Source organism: Falco cherrug, chromosome 1 (assembly GCF_023634085.1).
Source record: "Falco cherrug isolate bFalChe1 chromosome 1, bFalChe1.pri, whole genome shotgun sequence".
Lineage (NCBI taxonomy): Eukaryota > Metazoa > Chordata > Aves > Falconiformes > Falconidae > Falco > Falco cherrug.
The window spans coordinates 18,918,485-18,935,997 of record NC_073697.1 but is presented as its reverse complement, the minus strand read 5'-3'; the positions used below and the strand labels follow the sequence as shown (position 1 = coordinate 18,935,997).

Here is a 17,513-nt window from a genome sequence, read left to right as displayed (position 1 = left end):
CCCTAAAAAAGAGAATTTCTGGTTTTCGTCCCTAGGTAATTGTTTGGGACAGCCACTTTGTGACTACTTGAGCTCATGTGCAGGAACTTTTTCATTTCTATTTCTATAGGACAGGATCCTGAAGTTATGTTAACTTTTCCTAAAACACTGATGGGAATAACAAAAGGGAATAAAAAAGTTCACCTTCCAGCATTATGTGAAAAACAATGGCATTTTCAATATTCAGTAATATCTATGTTACCCGCATATTTCTGCAGTTTTCCTCTCCTACAGCAATGGCTTTGACACAACTAAGGTGGCCAGAGGTATACACTAAAAGCAGCTCTCAGAAGCACCCAGTACAGCAGAGAAAAGCTTGGCTTTATCCAAAAGAGGAGAGGGAGAGGGAGAGGGAGAGGGAGAGGGAGAGGGAGAGGGAGAGGGAGAGGGAGAGGGAGAGGGAGAGGGAGAGGGAGAGGGAGAGGGAGAGGGAGAGGGAGAGGGAGAGGGAGAGGGAGAGGGAGAGGGAGAGGGAGAGGGAGAGGGAGAGGGAGAGGGAGAGGGAGAGGGAGAGAATAGTTCAGTTGGAAGAGATCCACAACAATCATCCCGTCCAAGTGCCTGACCACTTCAGTGCCGACCAAAAGTTAAAGCATGTTATTAGGGGAATGGTCCAAACGCCTCTGAAACACTGACAGGCCTGGGGCATCGCCCACCCCCCCAGGAAGCCTGTTCCAGTGTTTGACCACGCTCTCAGTAAAGAAATGCTTCCCAATGTCCAGTCTAAACCTCCTCAGATGCAGCTTTGAACCATTCCCACACGTCCTATCACTGGATCCCAGGGAGAAATGCTCAGCACCTCCCTCTCCACTTCCCCTCCTCAGGAAGCTCGAGAGGGCAATGAGGTCACCCCTCAGCCCCCTTTGCTCCAAACTGGACAAAACCAAAGTCCTCAGCTGTTCCTCACAGGACATGTCTTCAGCCCTTCCACCAGCTGCGTTACCCTCTTCTGGATGCGCTCAAGTACTTTCACATCTGTGTCAGATTGTGGGGCCCTGAACCGCACACACTGCTCAAGGTGAGGCCACCCCAGCACCCAGGGATAACCACCTCTTTGCCCAGCTGGTTATGCTGTGTTTGATGCACCCCAGGATGCAGTTTGCCCTCTGGGCTGCCAGGGCACATCCCTGACTGGCACTGAGCCTGCCCTCAGCCAGACCCACAGATCCCCTGCCGCTCCTCTCCCAGTTCATACCCGTGCCTGGTGTTACTCCATCCTAGGTGCACAGTCCCGCATCTTGACTTGTTAGATTTCATCCTGTTAATCACTGCTCAGAGCTCCAGTCCATCCAGATCCCTTTGCAAGGCATCTTGCCCCTCAAGAGAGTCAAGAGCACCTCCGGGTTTGGTATCATCAGCAAACTTGCTAACGGTGCATCGGCTCCTGCACCCAGGTTGTTGACAGAAACACTGAACAAAACTGGCCCTAGAACTGGACCCTGAGCAGCAGCTGGTGACTGGTCACCATCCAGATATAGCCCCACTCACTACAACTCTCTGAACCCTGCCCTTCAGCCAGTTCCTCACCTGGTGCACTGTGAACACACTCATCCCACAGGAGGGCAACTTGTCCAGAAGGATGCTGTGAGGGACAGTACCAGAAAACCTACATCTGCCACCTTCCCTTCATCCACTAGGTGTGTGACCTTATCATGGAAGGGTATCCAGTTAGGTAAACAGGACTCTCCCTTTGTGAACCCGTTGGCTGTGCCTGATGATTGCATTGCTCTTTAAATGCCTTTCAACAGTACCCTGTATGATCTTCCCTGTCATTTTTCCAGGAACCGAGGTTAGGCTCACAGATCTGTAGTTCCCTAGGTCTTCCCTCATGCCCTTCTGGTAGATCGGAATAACACTGGCCAGCTTCCAGCGAGCAGGGACCTCCCCAGGCTCCCAAGACCTTTGGCAGATGACTGAGAGGGGTCCTGCCATCACATCCACTGGCTCCTTCAGTACTCTGGGATGAATTTTACCAGGCCCCAGCGACTTGGGAACATTCAGCTGATACAGCTGGTCCCTTACAGTTTCAGTGTCCACACATGGAGGAGAGTCACTGCTCCTGCGTTTGTGGTCCTACAACTCCTGGGACCAGGCAGCCCAGGGCCTCTCAGTATTACTGAAGATAGAGGCAAAAAGAGCATGGAATGCCTCTGCTCTACCTCCATCCCTATCAGTCAGCTGGCCATCTTCAGTAAGTATCAGCTCACTGCCTTCTTCAGACCTCCTTTTGCTATTGACATATTTTAAAAAGCCCTTCTTGTTACCTGACACAACACTGGCCAGCTTCAACTCTAACTGAGCTCTGGCCTTCATCCCTGCTCCCTGTATACACGAAGCACAGCTCTGTAATCTTCCTGCAAAGCCTGGCCTTGCTTCCAGACATCACACAATCTCTTTTTCCTCTTGAGCTCCACGAGGAGTTCCCTGCTAAGCCAAGCTGGTCTTCTGCCCAGCTTGACTTCTAATGCAGTGGGACAGCCTGCCCCTGTGCTCCTGCAAGATGGCTCTTAAAGACTGACCAGCGCTTGTGGATTCCTAAGCCCTCAAAAGCAGATTCCCAGGGTACTCTGCTAAGCAGCTCCCTCAATAGCTTAAAGTTTGCTTTCTTGAAATCCAGGGTACCAACCCTGCTGACCTTTTTCCTCATTACACCAGCCATTTCATGATATTTCATAAACTCAACAATGGCCAAGGCAGCCACCTATTATCACATCTCCCACAACACGCCTGCAGTCTGGAGGTTCCCTGGTTATATTTCTTCTTGCAACGGAAGAAGCAGCCGTTGAAGCATACAGTACAGCTTAGCTTCAAAATGCTGCATGTCTTTTGTTTGCCTGCCCTTCTTCACACCAGCTGCTCCCCTCACACATGCAACTGCTATCCTCATGTCCACCCAGATCGCATAGTAAGTGAGCATGAAGCTAATTCCTGCTCTTTCATAAAGTGCCTGGACCGGGTGGGACTTGGTGTGGGTTCACAGAGGCTGCTTGACCAGAGGAGCCTTACCTGGAAGGAGCTGAAAAGGCAGGTGTGTATTCACTGCTGTCAAACAGCCACGTCAAGATAAGGAGTAGCATGCTATGCAGAAGTCGTTTTAGGTGGTTTGGGGCTCAGAAGTTTAAATCACATCATCAGAATCCCATTGCACTGTGTGTCAGGCATATAAATAAAATGTGTGCAAGACCCAGCCTTAGCACAAACTAGAGCCAGAATTATTTCTACTAACTGAGACTCTGGCTCAATATGTAAATCAAGATCTAAAACTGAAGCAAAGCCATACACAGAAATAAAGTGTAAGGGTACCTAAACTCCACCCTGAAGTGATACTTGAAAATAAAGAAGTTTGTGTCAAGTTTCATGATTAAACATGTTTTAGCAGGTTTTACATCCAAAGCCTCGTTTTTATTATGTCAGATTAAGATTGCTAAAGTATCTTACTCGTGCACATACAGGTCTGGATTAATTTCAAAGCTCAACTCAACTGAATTTCCTCGTTTCTGAAAAGAAACATCATGCCTTTCACAGGCAACAGGGGTGGAACCCACACTTTGAGGGAATAGCTCAGAGCAAAACTGAAAGCACAACAAATCACCCCATATAAATAAATAAATAAATGCAAGTACTACTACAGAAGAGCAAATCAAGGTTAAAATAATGAATTATTTGCCATTTAAGTCTGGGATAATTTGTTCAAAATACACACAGGTGAAGGTAACAAACAGTTTTAAGAACCAAACACAAACACCTTTTTTCAAGTACTTTTCAGGTATTTCTTCTCTTTGTGGTGTTTCCCTCTTATTTCCACTCCTGGGAAATGCCAGTAAAACTTCCACAGATCTAGTAACTGAATTTAGGAAGGGTTGGGGTATGGGGGGACTTCAGCACAGATGATATTATGTATAATCAGTCGCTGCATTTGTCAGTATTCCCATACAATTATCCCACATTCACAGCATATAACAAAAACCACCATACAATGAAACAGCGACACTGATTCCAGGCTGAGACAATAAGACATAAGAATAAATCAAACCCAATAAAGTTCAAATGCATCCAGCTTCATTCTGTTTTTCTACAAATGGAGACAAAACAATACTGTCTTAGTCAGTAGTCATTGCAGTTTAAATGATTTGATTTCACATCATCAGAATCAGGAACAGTATGTATGGGATATTACTTATGGTTCAGTGATTTCTTAAAACAAATCATGACAGAGAAAAAAAAAAAAACATTCCCCTTGTGGTTCCTACCTAGAAATGCTGCCATGTTCATGACTTGGCTAAACACACAGCTTGCAGGAGGTGCATCACCTGCAATACTTGGAAAACATAAATGTATCATTGTAACCTTAGGATGGCAAAGACACATGAATAACAACCATTAATCAGAACAGTAACTGGAAGAAAATCATTCACTTACCTGATATAAGGTGGTCTTTTGGAACCAGGCTTCCTAAGAGACACAGATGCATAGGAACAAAGATTCAGGATTTTCTTTCCCAGTCAGTTTTCATTGTTTTATTATTTTAAAGAAACAAGTGATTGAACGTAAAGCCCACAACCAGCTCTTACCTATCTGGTACATTTAGTGGGAGAATTTTGTTGTCCTCCACTGCTATAAAGTACCTGTCAAAAAAAAACAACACCAAAAACAAAAACAAAACAACCAACAGTGTAAAACCTCATTCTGACTCCAATTCCAAATATCACTGAAACAAAACCTTAAGTGTCTCAAAGCCCACTGACAGGATCTGCTGGAGACAGCCTGTGTTTCTCTCTGCTCGAGCTGGCAGTGCTCAATTCCCGGCCTAAATATGTGCCTCTCTCTGTGTTGCATCTGTTTTGCATGGTCAGGTAGACAAACAGGGTCACTGGACTGAGCTGCCTTAAAAACAACCAACCAGGGGAAAGGTTTTCACTTTTAATCCAGGTCATTTGATTCATCTGGTTTGCCACAGTCCCCCATCCACAAAAAATGTTTTAATACAAACAGAGGGAATGGGTGGGACAAGAACAACAAGCAACAGGGGTCAGACAAATAGCTTAAGCTGGCCCTGCAGCTGAAAACCAACATCCACAGACCATGAACAAAGCCACATCCTACAATATAACTGCCTCTCAGGTTGAGCATAGCTGCTGATCACGTATTTATCACTCCCAAATTCACACCGCAGTTGTCTGCCTGCATGCTTGGAGACAGCCCAGCTCAGGGCAATGCAAGTCTTGTGTGCATTTTGATAAGAAGTACTAGTGACAAAGTGACGTGTCAGCATTAAGGTGCTGGCAAGTCATCAGTGCAGTGCTGGATGCTGTGGATTTTGAGTCTGCACCCCAAAGCAGGGCCTAAGTGCTTCTCCCAGAGCTCTACCAACTCATTCAAAGAAAACATAATGAAAGAGAATTTTTGCATTTTTGCCTGTTTCTTTTCAGGCACCTCCCAGTAACGTGAGCCAGGAAGAAGGTAAGGTCTGAAACTTGGTCTGGATAGCACAGAAACTCAGGGATAAAAATGTGATTCTCCAGGTCATGAACTGGCACGGACTGGCCCCTGCCCATACCATGGTGCCTTCCCAGCCCCACAGTAACAGACAGAGCATCCCCAAATGGCTCTCTGTACTGAGATGCAGCCCACACCACAGTGGTACTTCTGACTGCCCCAGCCTAACTTGGGGTTACTTAATAACCAAATAACCAACAGGAGATAACTTACACTATCCATAATCCAGCTGATGTGAACAGGGTGAACACAAGAGGTAAAAACATCCACACACTGCATTTCTTCCCATCCATACCTGCTAGAAACAAAGAACAAAGTAAAAACAAAAGAAAGAGGGAAGAGGTAACCACTTGCCTTGGCCCCCTGCCTTTTGAAAGTGGGAAAAGCATCTGCACAGCAGCTGCCAAAGCATCCCAAGATCAAGCTCCTAACAGCCAGGCAGCAGGCACTGAAAACCTTTCATACTGTCATTATTAGCACAAGGGGTTAACCTGCTGCACACAACAGAGCATAAAAACAAAGGCACAAATTGCCTGGAGTTGTGGAGTGGAAGACTTTTCAGACACGCCTACAGAATTTGAGTGGTTTTCAAAGTATTTTTCCTAAGCATTTTGCACAAGGTGACACCACAAGACCCACCGCCCTAACTCCTTGCTACCTCCCACAGGCACAAGGCTCGGCAGCCTCCTTCTCAGGATCATTACTGATTCCACACACGCTGCCTCAGCAAAGCCTGCAGCATGAAGGGAGAAGGATGCACGTGCTGTCTCCTCATCTCCACAAAGCACAGGACCAGCTCCTATCCTGGCTGCAGCAATCAGCTAAAAATAGCATTCAGCTGCACTCAGAGCGGAGCCGAGCTCCAGTGCCAGCACCCAGAGTACTGTCAGGATGAGGTGTTACAAACAGCATCAGCTCTTGACATGAAGACACTGTGAAATCCTGCACGGGGTGTAAGGATGCTGTGTACACCACCTCCTGAGGAAGCGTTTGTCCTCCAGACGAGATCACATTGGATGAGCATCTGAGATGCAGGGCTGTTTCTGCAGCAGCGTGCAATTCAGAAATGCTGCTGCGTTGCTGTGCTGCGGACACAGAGAGCCCTATGTCTCCCTGCAAGTCCCCTGACAATGGATCAAACATATCCTCATGCTCTGTCCTCCTCCGTAAACGTTCCTCCAGGCACCAGCACAGCCAAAAGACACAAACAGAGTGTGAACACCATGAGGCTCACAGCTCTGGTCCCTGCTTGACTTTCACCGGGGCAGCAGCAGCACCTGTGCCCTTGTGCTCTGCTTCCTCCTCCCTCTGTAGCCTGCTGCAGGGCAGGCATTTCCTGGGGTCACTGAGGTCCCCATGGGACAGGGTGCCAGGGCAGCTCGGACATGATGGCCTCTCATTACACCCTGCTTGTATTTGCAGCTCAGTTACCTCATCCAGGTCCTTAAAGCAATGACTTTTCCCTTTGCTCTGAAGAAAGCACCCATGTTGTCAGCCGCCTCCTCTTCCTCCTCCTCCCAGGTGCCCTGGCTTTCCTACACCTGCAGCACAGGAGCCATGGTCTCTGGGAGCTGCTGCCCTGCCCTCTACCCTATGTGAAAAGTCACAGAAGAGAGTAAGCACCCTCACCGTGCCACAGCCTGCCCCAGCTCACAACTCCCACATGGCAGCTCTGGGCTGCAGAGTCAACACTGGCAGGACACTGCATGGGGCCCACAGCAGCAGAGGCTGAAGGAGTTGAGGTGAGGCTCCCCAGACCCTGAAGAAGGCATGGCAGCATCATACTTACCCCTACGGGCCAGCTGTCCTGTCTTCACATCCCTGCCAGGGTACAAAACAAAACCCTTGCAGTACCCTGACCCACACCACACTTGCACAACACCATGAGGCCACGACTTGGTGCTGTCTGTACAGATAGCCTCGAGTGAGGCTGAATGGCAAACCTCAAAAGACAGAAAAGCACTCAAATAAGGTCTCTCCCTGACCTGGGAGCAGAGAGAACTGCAGACAGGGAGCATGAAATGATGCCAGCGTTAAGTATGTCAATTTAAAAGGCAGTCAGCTGCTGCGTGTACACAGATCTTTAGCGTGGTGTAACAGATCAGAAGAAATTATCAATGAGGGTGGACTAGATTTCCCCACCCATCTCATCTCTATTCCTCTCCTCCCACACCGGAGACACAAAGCGTTTCCCAGCTCTGTTCCCCGCACAGCCCTGCTGCAGCAGTCACAACTGTTCTGTGAAGCTCTGCCCTGGCCTTTTCCTCTCGCAGCCCATCAACATGCAGCAGCGTCCCTTGGCTGGTGTTGGCCATCGCTCTGGTACCGGGAGACCTTATCAGCAATGTCAAAGACCACTTCCAGGTGGCAGCTGCCTCACCTGCAGCAGGGTGCCCCTGCCAGACCCTGGCAGCACAGTGCCCAAGTGCTGGCACTCTGTGCAAGCCATAGCTGCAGCTGAGTTCCCTGCTCCTGTCTTGACTGAAGGGGAGTAGGCAGGTAATGTCACCTTCTGTTACAGCCCGTGTTTCCTCTGCAAGGCTGTTAATGCAGTGCTCAGCTCTCCTCTTTTCTCTGGTGGTGGCTGGACTAAGCCAAGGTGACACAATTCTTTCAGGTCAGGGGATGGCAGATCTTACTATTTACCCTTCCCCTTTGGAAATGTACAAAGGATTCATATAAGCAATAAAAGCAAATACTAGCCATAATACTTGTCTTCGTTAACAGGTTGCCACAGCTCCTCCGCCTTCCAGCACGCCTCCCAGCCAAGAAATAGCAGCCTTCACAAGCTATTTCAGCGCTGTCTGTCGTGCAGAAAGGGAGGTGGCACAGGGCTTTTTCCTCAAGCAAAGCAGCAAGACAGCACACAGCGATGGTGACTCCACACCAGGGTAAGGTGGGGAAGTGTGAAAATGCTGTCCAGATAACTATTACTCTGTGCTGAGCTCTGCTATGGAGCCGGGGCAGGACTGGTGCCCAACCTCATCAAAGGCAGCGTGACACAGCTGCAGATTCATCCCCTTGGAAAACAGCCCTGTGCTTAATATTCACTGTGCTGTACAGAGTCCCCTTCTATCAACCAGTAACAGAAAATGACATCCCAAATCAGTGCATAATTAATGAATGACCAGCATAGAGCGCAGCATCCCAATGGGAAGCCAGGGCCATAGTTCAGAGAAACACATTAATTTCAGCCAGTTAAAAAGAAACACCTAAAGAACATACCCCCTGCATACCTCTCATCGCAGCGGTTGCGTTTGCACCAAGGAAAAAGGACAGCACTCCCAGGGAGTGCAACAATGACCTGCATGGGGCCACGTCTTCACCAGAGCTCAGTGCAGCCAGGGCTGGACCTTTTGCAAAATAACCACCCACATCAGGCCGGCCAGCCTCACAGGGTGCCAAGTTCTGTGCAGGCTTGCCTCTCAAAGCAGGCAGCAAGAACTGACCAGGAAAAGATGTTACTGCTACACACCCTCCTCTGACAGGCTCTGTGCCGAGGCATGGGTGCGGGACAGCACGAGCAAATACTCTCCAGCACACCCTTGGATGGAGAGCAGGGGGGCAATGGCTGGACGAGCAGTGTTGCTAGCCCCCGACAGCCCACACAAGAGGAACAGGCTGCCTGCATCTGACAGCTGAAATACCAAAAGCCGGAAAGAAAGGTCCCTTTCTCCCATGTCCCCAGGTGGCAATACCTTTTAATGCTATCCATTGGCACATGCCACACATTCTTGAAGATGTTTCACCACCCCCATGTGGGCAGAGGATGGTTTAAAACCAGGACTGAGCTTCTGCACATTTCTCATTCACTCCCTCTGTGTTATTTGGGCACCAGGAACAAAATTACATGTAACCTCACTGCCCTTCCACAGGAGAAACCCTAAGCATGTGCCAAACCTGCCTAGCTTTGCACTGGCATTCAGCAAGCATTCTCAGCAGTTGCCTTTGGGTTAACCTGTCCTCTTCAGGGAACGGCTCTGATGTTCGTGTCTTCAAGCCAGAAGACCTCCATGCACACTAAGACCAGCACTTCTAACAGCAGCCAGGAAAAAGAGAACAAGCAACCCAAATGACAGCCTCCCCTGAAACACCACAGCAGTTTAGCCAAAACAAAATCCCAAGAGTGATAGGAAAAATAACCTAAATTCTCTGTGGGAAATGTAGGAACAGTTTCTTTGACAGCTAGGTGCTCCACAGGGAGGACATAAAGTCAACCTTGTGCTTCACCACTCTGTTCTGCATTGCCGCCGTGACCAGTGATGCCAAATCTGAGTAATCAACTCCAGCTGGCCACAACAGCCATCTCCACCAGCCCATGTTTTCACAAATAAACATACTGCATCCAGGAGGCAGTGGGTAATTGCATACACCCATTTGTCTTCCATTTTTAAGGCTTGCACAGAAAGGCCTTCAGTGACAGAAAGCCCTCTTGGTGCAATAGATTCACAAGGCTAATAAAAACGTGTTTTCAGCTTCACAGCTGACCCCAGCCAGAGACAATGCACCTTCCCAAAAGCACATGCTGTAGTTTTCCAGCCCCTCTTGACTCACAGTCTCACACCATCATTGCAAAAACCCTCCTGAAGCACGCTCCTGCTGCCCGCTACCATGGATCAGGGTGCAGAACTGCAAAGGGTTTCACTCCAGCACTGCCACAGGGTGTGTCTTGAGAATTCCTCTCTATGCAGGCTTACTCCCTTATCTTCATTCCCATTTTTATGTCTAAATCTGCTCAGACTGTCACCTGTTTGCTCTGCTTTTATTAACATTGCCCCACTACACCCCCTCAACCAATTAAACTCCCATTCCTCTAACATACACACTTCAATTACAGTAGGCAGCTCACCAAACGTATACCGCAGCTTGCTCAAGGTTCATTTAATGTGAGCATCTTAACTTCATCTGCCAAGCAAAACTACAGGCTCCTCCTGAAGTTGTTTTTGCCACAGAACATGAATGTAAGGAAGGAAAAAATTACCATGTTAACAGCATCGTACATCTTCTTTAAGACTGGAGCATGCAGATGCATTTCAAGGGTCCATACGCAAGCTGTGTAACAAGACAGAGCAACGCTCCTGCATTTCACACTGCTAGGCCATTGAGTCATTGCAGAGAATAGGTGGGGAGGCAGAAGCACTGGGAGGAGGTGGAGGATGCTGTTCAAAATATACAGCAAGTCATAAAGAATTGCTGTCAGTCAGCAACGATCAAAGGGGAACGAACACAATTTTTTGGGGGGAGCCCACTCTCTGTTGCTCTCTTGCTTTGAAAAGCAAAAATAACCACAGTCACTTGATACCTAATCACTGTAACAGAGCGGATACAAACCTGCGCATTACATAACCTGCCACCCACAAGTCACAAATGCCAATGTAAGAAAGCAGAACATTTTCAGGTTTATCTCAAGGTTCCCAGACTGAGTGCACGACAAGAGATAAGGCATGCCAGAGACTTGTAAACACGTAACAAAATAGTGGGGTAACAGGAAAAGAAGCAATCCCCTCTGACAGCAGGTTATGATACTCTGCTTGCTCTGGGTACCCACCTACCATCTCAAGGGTGTGCAGAAATGTCTTTTTCATTTATTTAATATACGAGAGGAATGGGAAAAGGTGAAGACATTGCTGAGTTATGTATGGGGGAAGCAGAAGATGCTTCAGTAATCCTGCAACAATGTTAAGGGACAATGCTTTCACCCACAGAAACATCTATATGTATTTCATGTCTCACTTCGCACACTGTAAATGCATTCAGTGTGCTAATGAAATGCTCCGGCCAACACAAGCTTAACAGTGATGGGCGAAGCGCACCAAAGGAACGCAACCTTCTAGCCACCAAAAAGTGGGGGCAGAAAAGGCTGTATTAGCATCCACTTGCCCGCACTGTCCCTCCAAGCTTCCCCAGGAAGCAGTCTCCCGGAGTTGTGTAGAATTAATTTGTTATCAATGCTGTAAATATATATAGATTCAGCCTTTCCCGAGTGCCTTGGTAAGAAGCCTACGCAAATGACAGTGTATCCTACCCAGAGATACTCCTGCAGCACCCCTGGGTCCCGATATCAGCGTCACTCCTCTGCACCCTACTGTCCTTCAGAGAGTGCCCTGGGTATGCTGCTTCCCGCTGCCGCACCACCTGTGCCCTCAGCCGCACGGGGGTACTTACAGGCCATTTGTGAACCAGCGTTGAGCCGCTACGTTACAGCCAGAGACACTGACTGTAAACTCTTCTGGGCTGAGTCTGCCTTTCTCGCATTTGGCGTTGTACAAACTAGGCACGTCCTGCTTCAAGACCAGGCTCCTGGATGTTATAAAAGAGAAATTAATATAATTTTCCACCTTAGGACCAGAGGGGTGTTTTGCAGGCTTTGACAGCGCTGTGCTCTGACCCGCGCACCTACGTCAGCCCGCAGTGACTTCCGCGAGGTCCCACTGGTGCCACGAGCAGGGCTCAGGCAGTCATGGCCCTCAGCCTGCACCAGGCAAAGGAGGCAGAGGCAGGAGCTGGGTAAGGCAGAAGGTGCTCATCCAGTTTAAACAGAAATAGCTGGATCAGCAGGTGGTAGAACCAGCTAGGAGCAGCCAGGACTTAGGACTCAGCGAACTGAGGAGCGCTGCATTTTGCCGGTGCTGTGTGTTTGTTTGTCCTAGGGACCCCATTCTGCTTGGGAGCACCCACGGCAAGATTCAGCCCTCCCAGCTTCTTGTGACTTCAGGAGCTGTATGAGCCAGGCAGCAACCAGCCCCCAGCAAGTCCTCCCAGTGCAGGTGTGTTGGACTGCCCATGCCCCAGGGCAGAGGTGCTCAAGACTGGGGCCACTTTAGCCAGACCTCTCCTGATATGCAAGAAAAGTCTCCAGCAGAGAGTCTTAATGCAGACCCAACCCCACAGTCCCACACCATCACCACAAGGCCACATTTTCCCCTTACACAATTAGCCAGCCCTCTGGTCTGGGATGCCTGTGAGAACAGCACTTACCCCAAAGTCTCAGCCAAACCCCAAAGTGAGAACTGCTGGAAAACGAGGAGGGCTATTTATGTCCTCATAAAAGACAGCAAAGCTCTCCCTGCTGCAGCTATGCTGTGAGGAAGGAGTCTCTGAAACCTCCTCCTTGCTCTGCAAGTCATACACAAATGCAGGCAGGTGTTGTGTCAAAGCCCAGGAAGTCTGAGGCACCGTGCAGACAGGCTGTCCAGTGACCACCCTCCACCTTAACCGCCCCAATCTAATGACCATTGCCTGAACCAGCAACAAGTAGAACAGGTGTTTCTCCTCTTGTAAGGTACAGTGATCTTGACAATGATTGATAGAAGTCTGCAGACGTGTTTTATTTGCTCCTCAGTTCCAAAACCATGAATGCCTTCAAGCATTTCCAATGCGCATGAGCAAGCAAAGCCAAGACACACATTACAACAGAAAGGGGCAGACGCCTGCCCGAAATTTCTGTCCCATTATCAGGAAAACAACGTAAGTGTTGGGAGCAGCAAAGACCACACAACAGGGAGGTGAAACCTGGCAAAGACAGATACATCATGTTGACTTACAGATAAGCTTTGAAGGTAAGGAAAGACAAACTAAGCCCAGAAGAGCAGACTTCACAGAGCAGTTATTCCTGGTTATAGCTTCTCTTCCTGTACTTCATGGATGAGAGAGTACATGCCTTGAAGGCCAGAACAGCTCCAGGTTTCCCTCCCCTTGCTACCCCACCACTGTTGTTTTTTTTTCCCCAACAAACACAAAACACACACTCAAGCTACAGAGCTTCCCATGCAGTGTAAGCAAGGCTTTTCCCAACAGTTCACCTTGTCTTTTACCTCTCTTGCCCCTTCTACCCCTCTTCTATCCACTGTTCGGAAGCACAAGCTCCTTTCTTCACTGCACTTTGCAGCTCTATGTTTTTGAAGAGCTGTGCACTGTCCCCAAAGCAGCATTTCCTTATGCTACACCAGTGGGCACCACCAGCTGAAGCGTAAATACCAAGCAGCCTGCACATGCCAGTCATGGGGAAAACACCCAAGGCCCGTGAGTTTTCAGGGAGTGTGGCACAGCACATCGAGCTTTCTCAGGACAGTTTTCCCTCACCAACCTCTTCAGCCTGAGGACTCGTACCTCCTGTACTGCTCACATGGCAAACAAAGGTCCTCTTCCCCTTGTATTGACCACCAAAGCACCAGAGAAGCAGCAATGACATGATGGGCCAGAGGGTAAACTGCAAGGAATGGACGTGCAGTACCCATGACTTGCCTTTTGTCATTACTCTAAGGTAGCCCTCTCTGGCATACAGACTGTCAAGGGTACGACCTACCCCACGTGTCTTTTAGCTCTGTTTAAACCTGTGGAAATCCTTTGTCGTGAGACAAGGTAAGCAATCACATAAGCATTTCTGTGGCTTTCACCACTGATGCACCAGTATTCCTTATTTGTAGGAATTAGTTAAATTTATTTACCACTCTCCCAGGCTGCTGCAACCATTAATCGCTGTTTGCAAAGTGCTCAGGTGAGCTATGAGGAAGGTGCAGTACAGCGTTTCACTTCATGCAAACCCATTGAAAACATAATAGAGGGAACCAGGGAACAGCCTCCACCTGCTGAACAGGGGCCAAGCCTGCAAGGCTGCTGTGACCAGCCTCTCCAGCACACCCAGAGGGCTTAAACATTCTGCTCCCTTTTGAAATATTTTCAGAGACAGGCTTGCCTGTAGCACAAGAGATATACATTAAATTAAAAACCACATGAAACCACCTCTAAGAGCATTCAGCCGCACCAAGACCACACTGGGGAGGCTCTCCTTGACAAAGCTGTGGCCACCTCCAGTGGCTTGGTCAGGCAAAACCCACTCCTGCAGTCCTGTGGGGTCAAAACTGACAGGCCACTTGCTGTTCTGGCTCAGGCAGCCATCACTGCTGATCCCCACAGTTGCTCATGGGGAGCAGGAAATAAGATAGGGAGGGCAAAAGTTCTCTCCATAACTACCTGGATCTGCCCCAGCTCAGGAAATTGAAAGGGGGATACTGGACACTCCCCGCACCATTGCAGCAGACTGGCCCAAGTTCCCCAGGCTTTTCCTCCCTTCCCACTGCTCCCTGCAGGAGAGGCAGTCCAGACCTCTCCTAACAGCACCAGAGAGCACCTCGGCCTCCCCTCCCACTGGACTCGCTGACCATGCCACCTGTTCCACTGGGCAGCACAGCACCCAGGCACTGGGGAGGAAGCCTCTGTTTGTTATGTGTGGTGGGCAGGGTGAGGAGCAGGCTTCCCTTCTGCCTTGCACACAGGACCTGCCCTCCCTGAGGGAGCCAGGTCTGCACGCCTGCCAAAGGCAAACACTTCTCAACTGAGCAAACAGCACTCTTACAGAGAGACTGCTGCTCTTGTAGGCAGCTCTCCCTTGCAGGCACGACCATCCAGAGGCATCCAGAGCATTAAAAATTTGCATTAAACCCCATGCAAGGTAATCTATAGATAGTTTAACAATTCCTTTCATGGCTTCTGAAGCTTCATCACTCTTCTTTTCCTCTCCTCCCTCCTCCTCGTTACTCCACCCTTCTCCCTCCTCCTGTTGCCTTTCATACCTCTCACGACACCTTCATCCCCGCACCTCAGGTGACCACTTCTGCAACCTGTGGGGACCCAAGGTGAGGGGAGCCAGGCACCTAGGGAACTTTGCAAGTCTTCTTGGGACAGCAAAAAATATCATTATCCCCATTTTACGCAATGGGGCCAGTGAGTTGCTCACCGAGAGGTCACATGGGAAATCGGTGACACAGAGAAGCGAACATTCAGAGTCCTGGTCCAAGCCCTCTACTGCAGCAGCAGCTTCATCACCTGCCAGCCACCCTCCCTCACAGTTTATTCCTCCCAATATATTGCTTAGGATCATCTCCCTCCTTTCCCACAAACCTTTTTCTCTGCTTTTTTGGTCCTGCTTATCCTGCAATCAGAGCTCATTGTTTCAGCTTGGACTGTAAGATCTAGATCTTGAAATGCTTTTGTTGGGCCAAACCACAATCTTGCAATCTCGGGCTGCCCGGAAATGGCTAGGGGTGGAGAGGAAACCACGGACATGACATTACTTCCAAGAAAAAACAATTGAAAATGTTGGTGTTCATACAAGCACACATCCCTGCTCTGCATCTGAAAAGCAAACACTGCAGCACAAAGAATCTTAAAGAAGGGGAAACGAAACAACTGCACTGACTTCTACCATCCAGGCTCAGAAAACGCTGACAGCTGGACACGAGGAACAGAATAAGCAAATAGTTTGACTTTTAACAGTACAACAGTGAAAACAGGAGCCAGACGTTTCTCAAGCAAATACGAGTCCCCATTCTTTACCCTGTTACCCAGAGGCAGAAAGCCAGCAAGAATCAAGACCTCTTCTTTTAGGCACTTTTATCCATTTGACAAGACATGACAGGCGGCGATATGTTGGGATATACCTTTCGCACACTTCCCTCCTCCATATTGAGTTGCTGTTCATAATTAACCATACACGTGTACATTGCTATGGCGTAAGGACCATGTGAATATTGATCGGACAGTCCTTAAGGTCACTTTAAAAAAAAATATAAAAAAATAATAATAAAAAAAAGGCAGGAGGGCAGAGCAGCTCAGAACTCCCCCAGGCTTTCCAGCCTGAGGACTCTGAACCAAGCACGCTGCTGCAAGAGAGAGGTAAGGCTGAGGTGCCAAGCGACCCCATCACCCTGGGACACCAGCGCCCAGCACCGCCTGGTCTCATTCTCTCAGAGGCAGGATCAGGATCTTGCCCGTCCTTCCCCAGGGAGCCCAGCAGCCTCTCCCAAAATCTCCTCCCCTCCCGGGAAGGTAACGGGACACAGCCTGCACCTCAGGCATGCCGCCGGGGCGTGGGGGCGGCAGGACCTGTCCCACCCCACAGCCCCAGCCCAGGCGCTTCCCCAGCCGCGGGCAGCGGGGTGCCCGATGGCCCTGCCGAGCCCCGCCACCGCCAGGTCCCCAGCGCCGGCGGGACGCCACAGGGGGTTCGGACCCGCGACCCGGGAGAGCCCCTCCGCAGCCGAGCCCTGCAGGCCCCGGGCCAAGCGGCCCCAGCCGCCTCACCCGGCCCGCGCCTCCCTGCCTGCCCCAGCAGAGCTCGGCACGGCCAGCGCGGGGGCCGGGGCTCCCGCCGAGCCCCCGCGGTGCCCCCCGCCGGGCCCGCCCCGGCCCCCCGCGGCCCCGGGCAGCCCGGCCGCCCCCCGCCTAGGCCGCCCCCCGCCGGGGGCACCCAGGCCACGGGCGGGGCAGGGGGCGACGGGGCAGGGGGAGCGACGGCCGGCGGGGGTGCGCGACGGGGCGGCGACAGCGCGCCGGGAGGGGGCGGGGGGAGCGGGGGGTCCCGACGCTCGTCCCAGTCGCCGCGGGGGCGGCTCCTACCTGCGGGCGGCTCCGGTGGCGGCGGCTCCGGCCCCGGCAGCGGCGAGTGCGGGGCGGGCTGGGCCGAGCGGGGCGGGCCGTGCCCGGGGAGGTGGCCCGGCATCGCCCCCGCCCCGCACGGGCGGGGCCTGCGGCCGCGGCGGCCGTGGGGCTGGGCTCGGCGCGGCCGTGCTGTCCTGCAGCCCCGCCGGGCCGGGGGCGGTGGGGTGCGGCCGCGGCGCCCGCTGCCCACGTCTCCGCCGAAACCGAGCCCCATGCTCAGCTCCGGCACCGGGCGCGGGCCCGGGCAGGCTGTTCCTGGCACCGCGGCGGGGCGGGCTGAAATCGGCCGCGAACGGGTCCCTTGTCTGTCGCCCCCCAGCCCGCCCGCCGCAGTCCCGGCAGCACCTGCCCAGCCTGTGGCCCTGGGCAGCCCTCAGCCGACGGGGAGACCCGAGGGAAGCAGCCAGCCAGCAGCAAGAGACCGCAGGAACAGCCTGTGCCAGGCTGCCCCCTGCCACCCCCTTGCCCTTTCCGAACGGACGGTGGGCTTCGTGGTCACCGTCAAGCCTCTCTGCGGTAGGAATTTTGAGAGGAAACAT

At 51.0% G+C, this 17,513-nt stretch overlaps 1 protein-coding gene across 7 annotated transcripts in view; it reads right to left on the bottom strand.

The window, feature by feature from the left end:
- TMEM150C (transmembrane protein 150C) overlaps positions 1–17,513 on the bottom strand; it is a 25,906-nt gene extending 8,393 nt beyond the window's left edge. The window contains exons 1-6 of one of the 7 annotated variants that reach the window (XM_055706997.1): positions 16,933–17,035; positions 11,701–11,835; positions 5,749–5,833; positions 4,611–4,664; positions 4,459–4,491; positions 4,290–4,357 (exon numbers count right to left, since the gene is read on the bottom strand). In XM_055706997.1, the coding sequence (XP_055562972.1) occupies positions 4,290–4,357; positions 4,459–4,491; positions 4,611–4,664; positions 5,749–5,833; positions 11,701–11,707 (247 nt within the window). In that variant the 5' untranslated portion in view covers positions 11,708–11,835; positions 16,933–17,035. Of the gene's footprint in view, positions 1–4,289; positions 4,358–4,453; positions 4,492–4,610; positions 5,834–11,700; positions 11,836–15,909; positions 15,928–16,932 lie in introns of those variants that run through there. The other 6 variants (XM_055707007.1, XM_014287121.3, XM_055706982.1 and 3 more) reach the window with 6 other exon arrangements.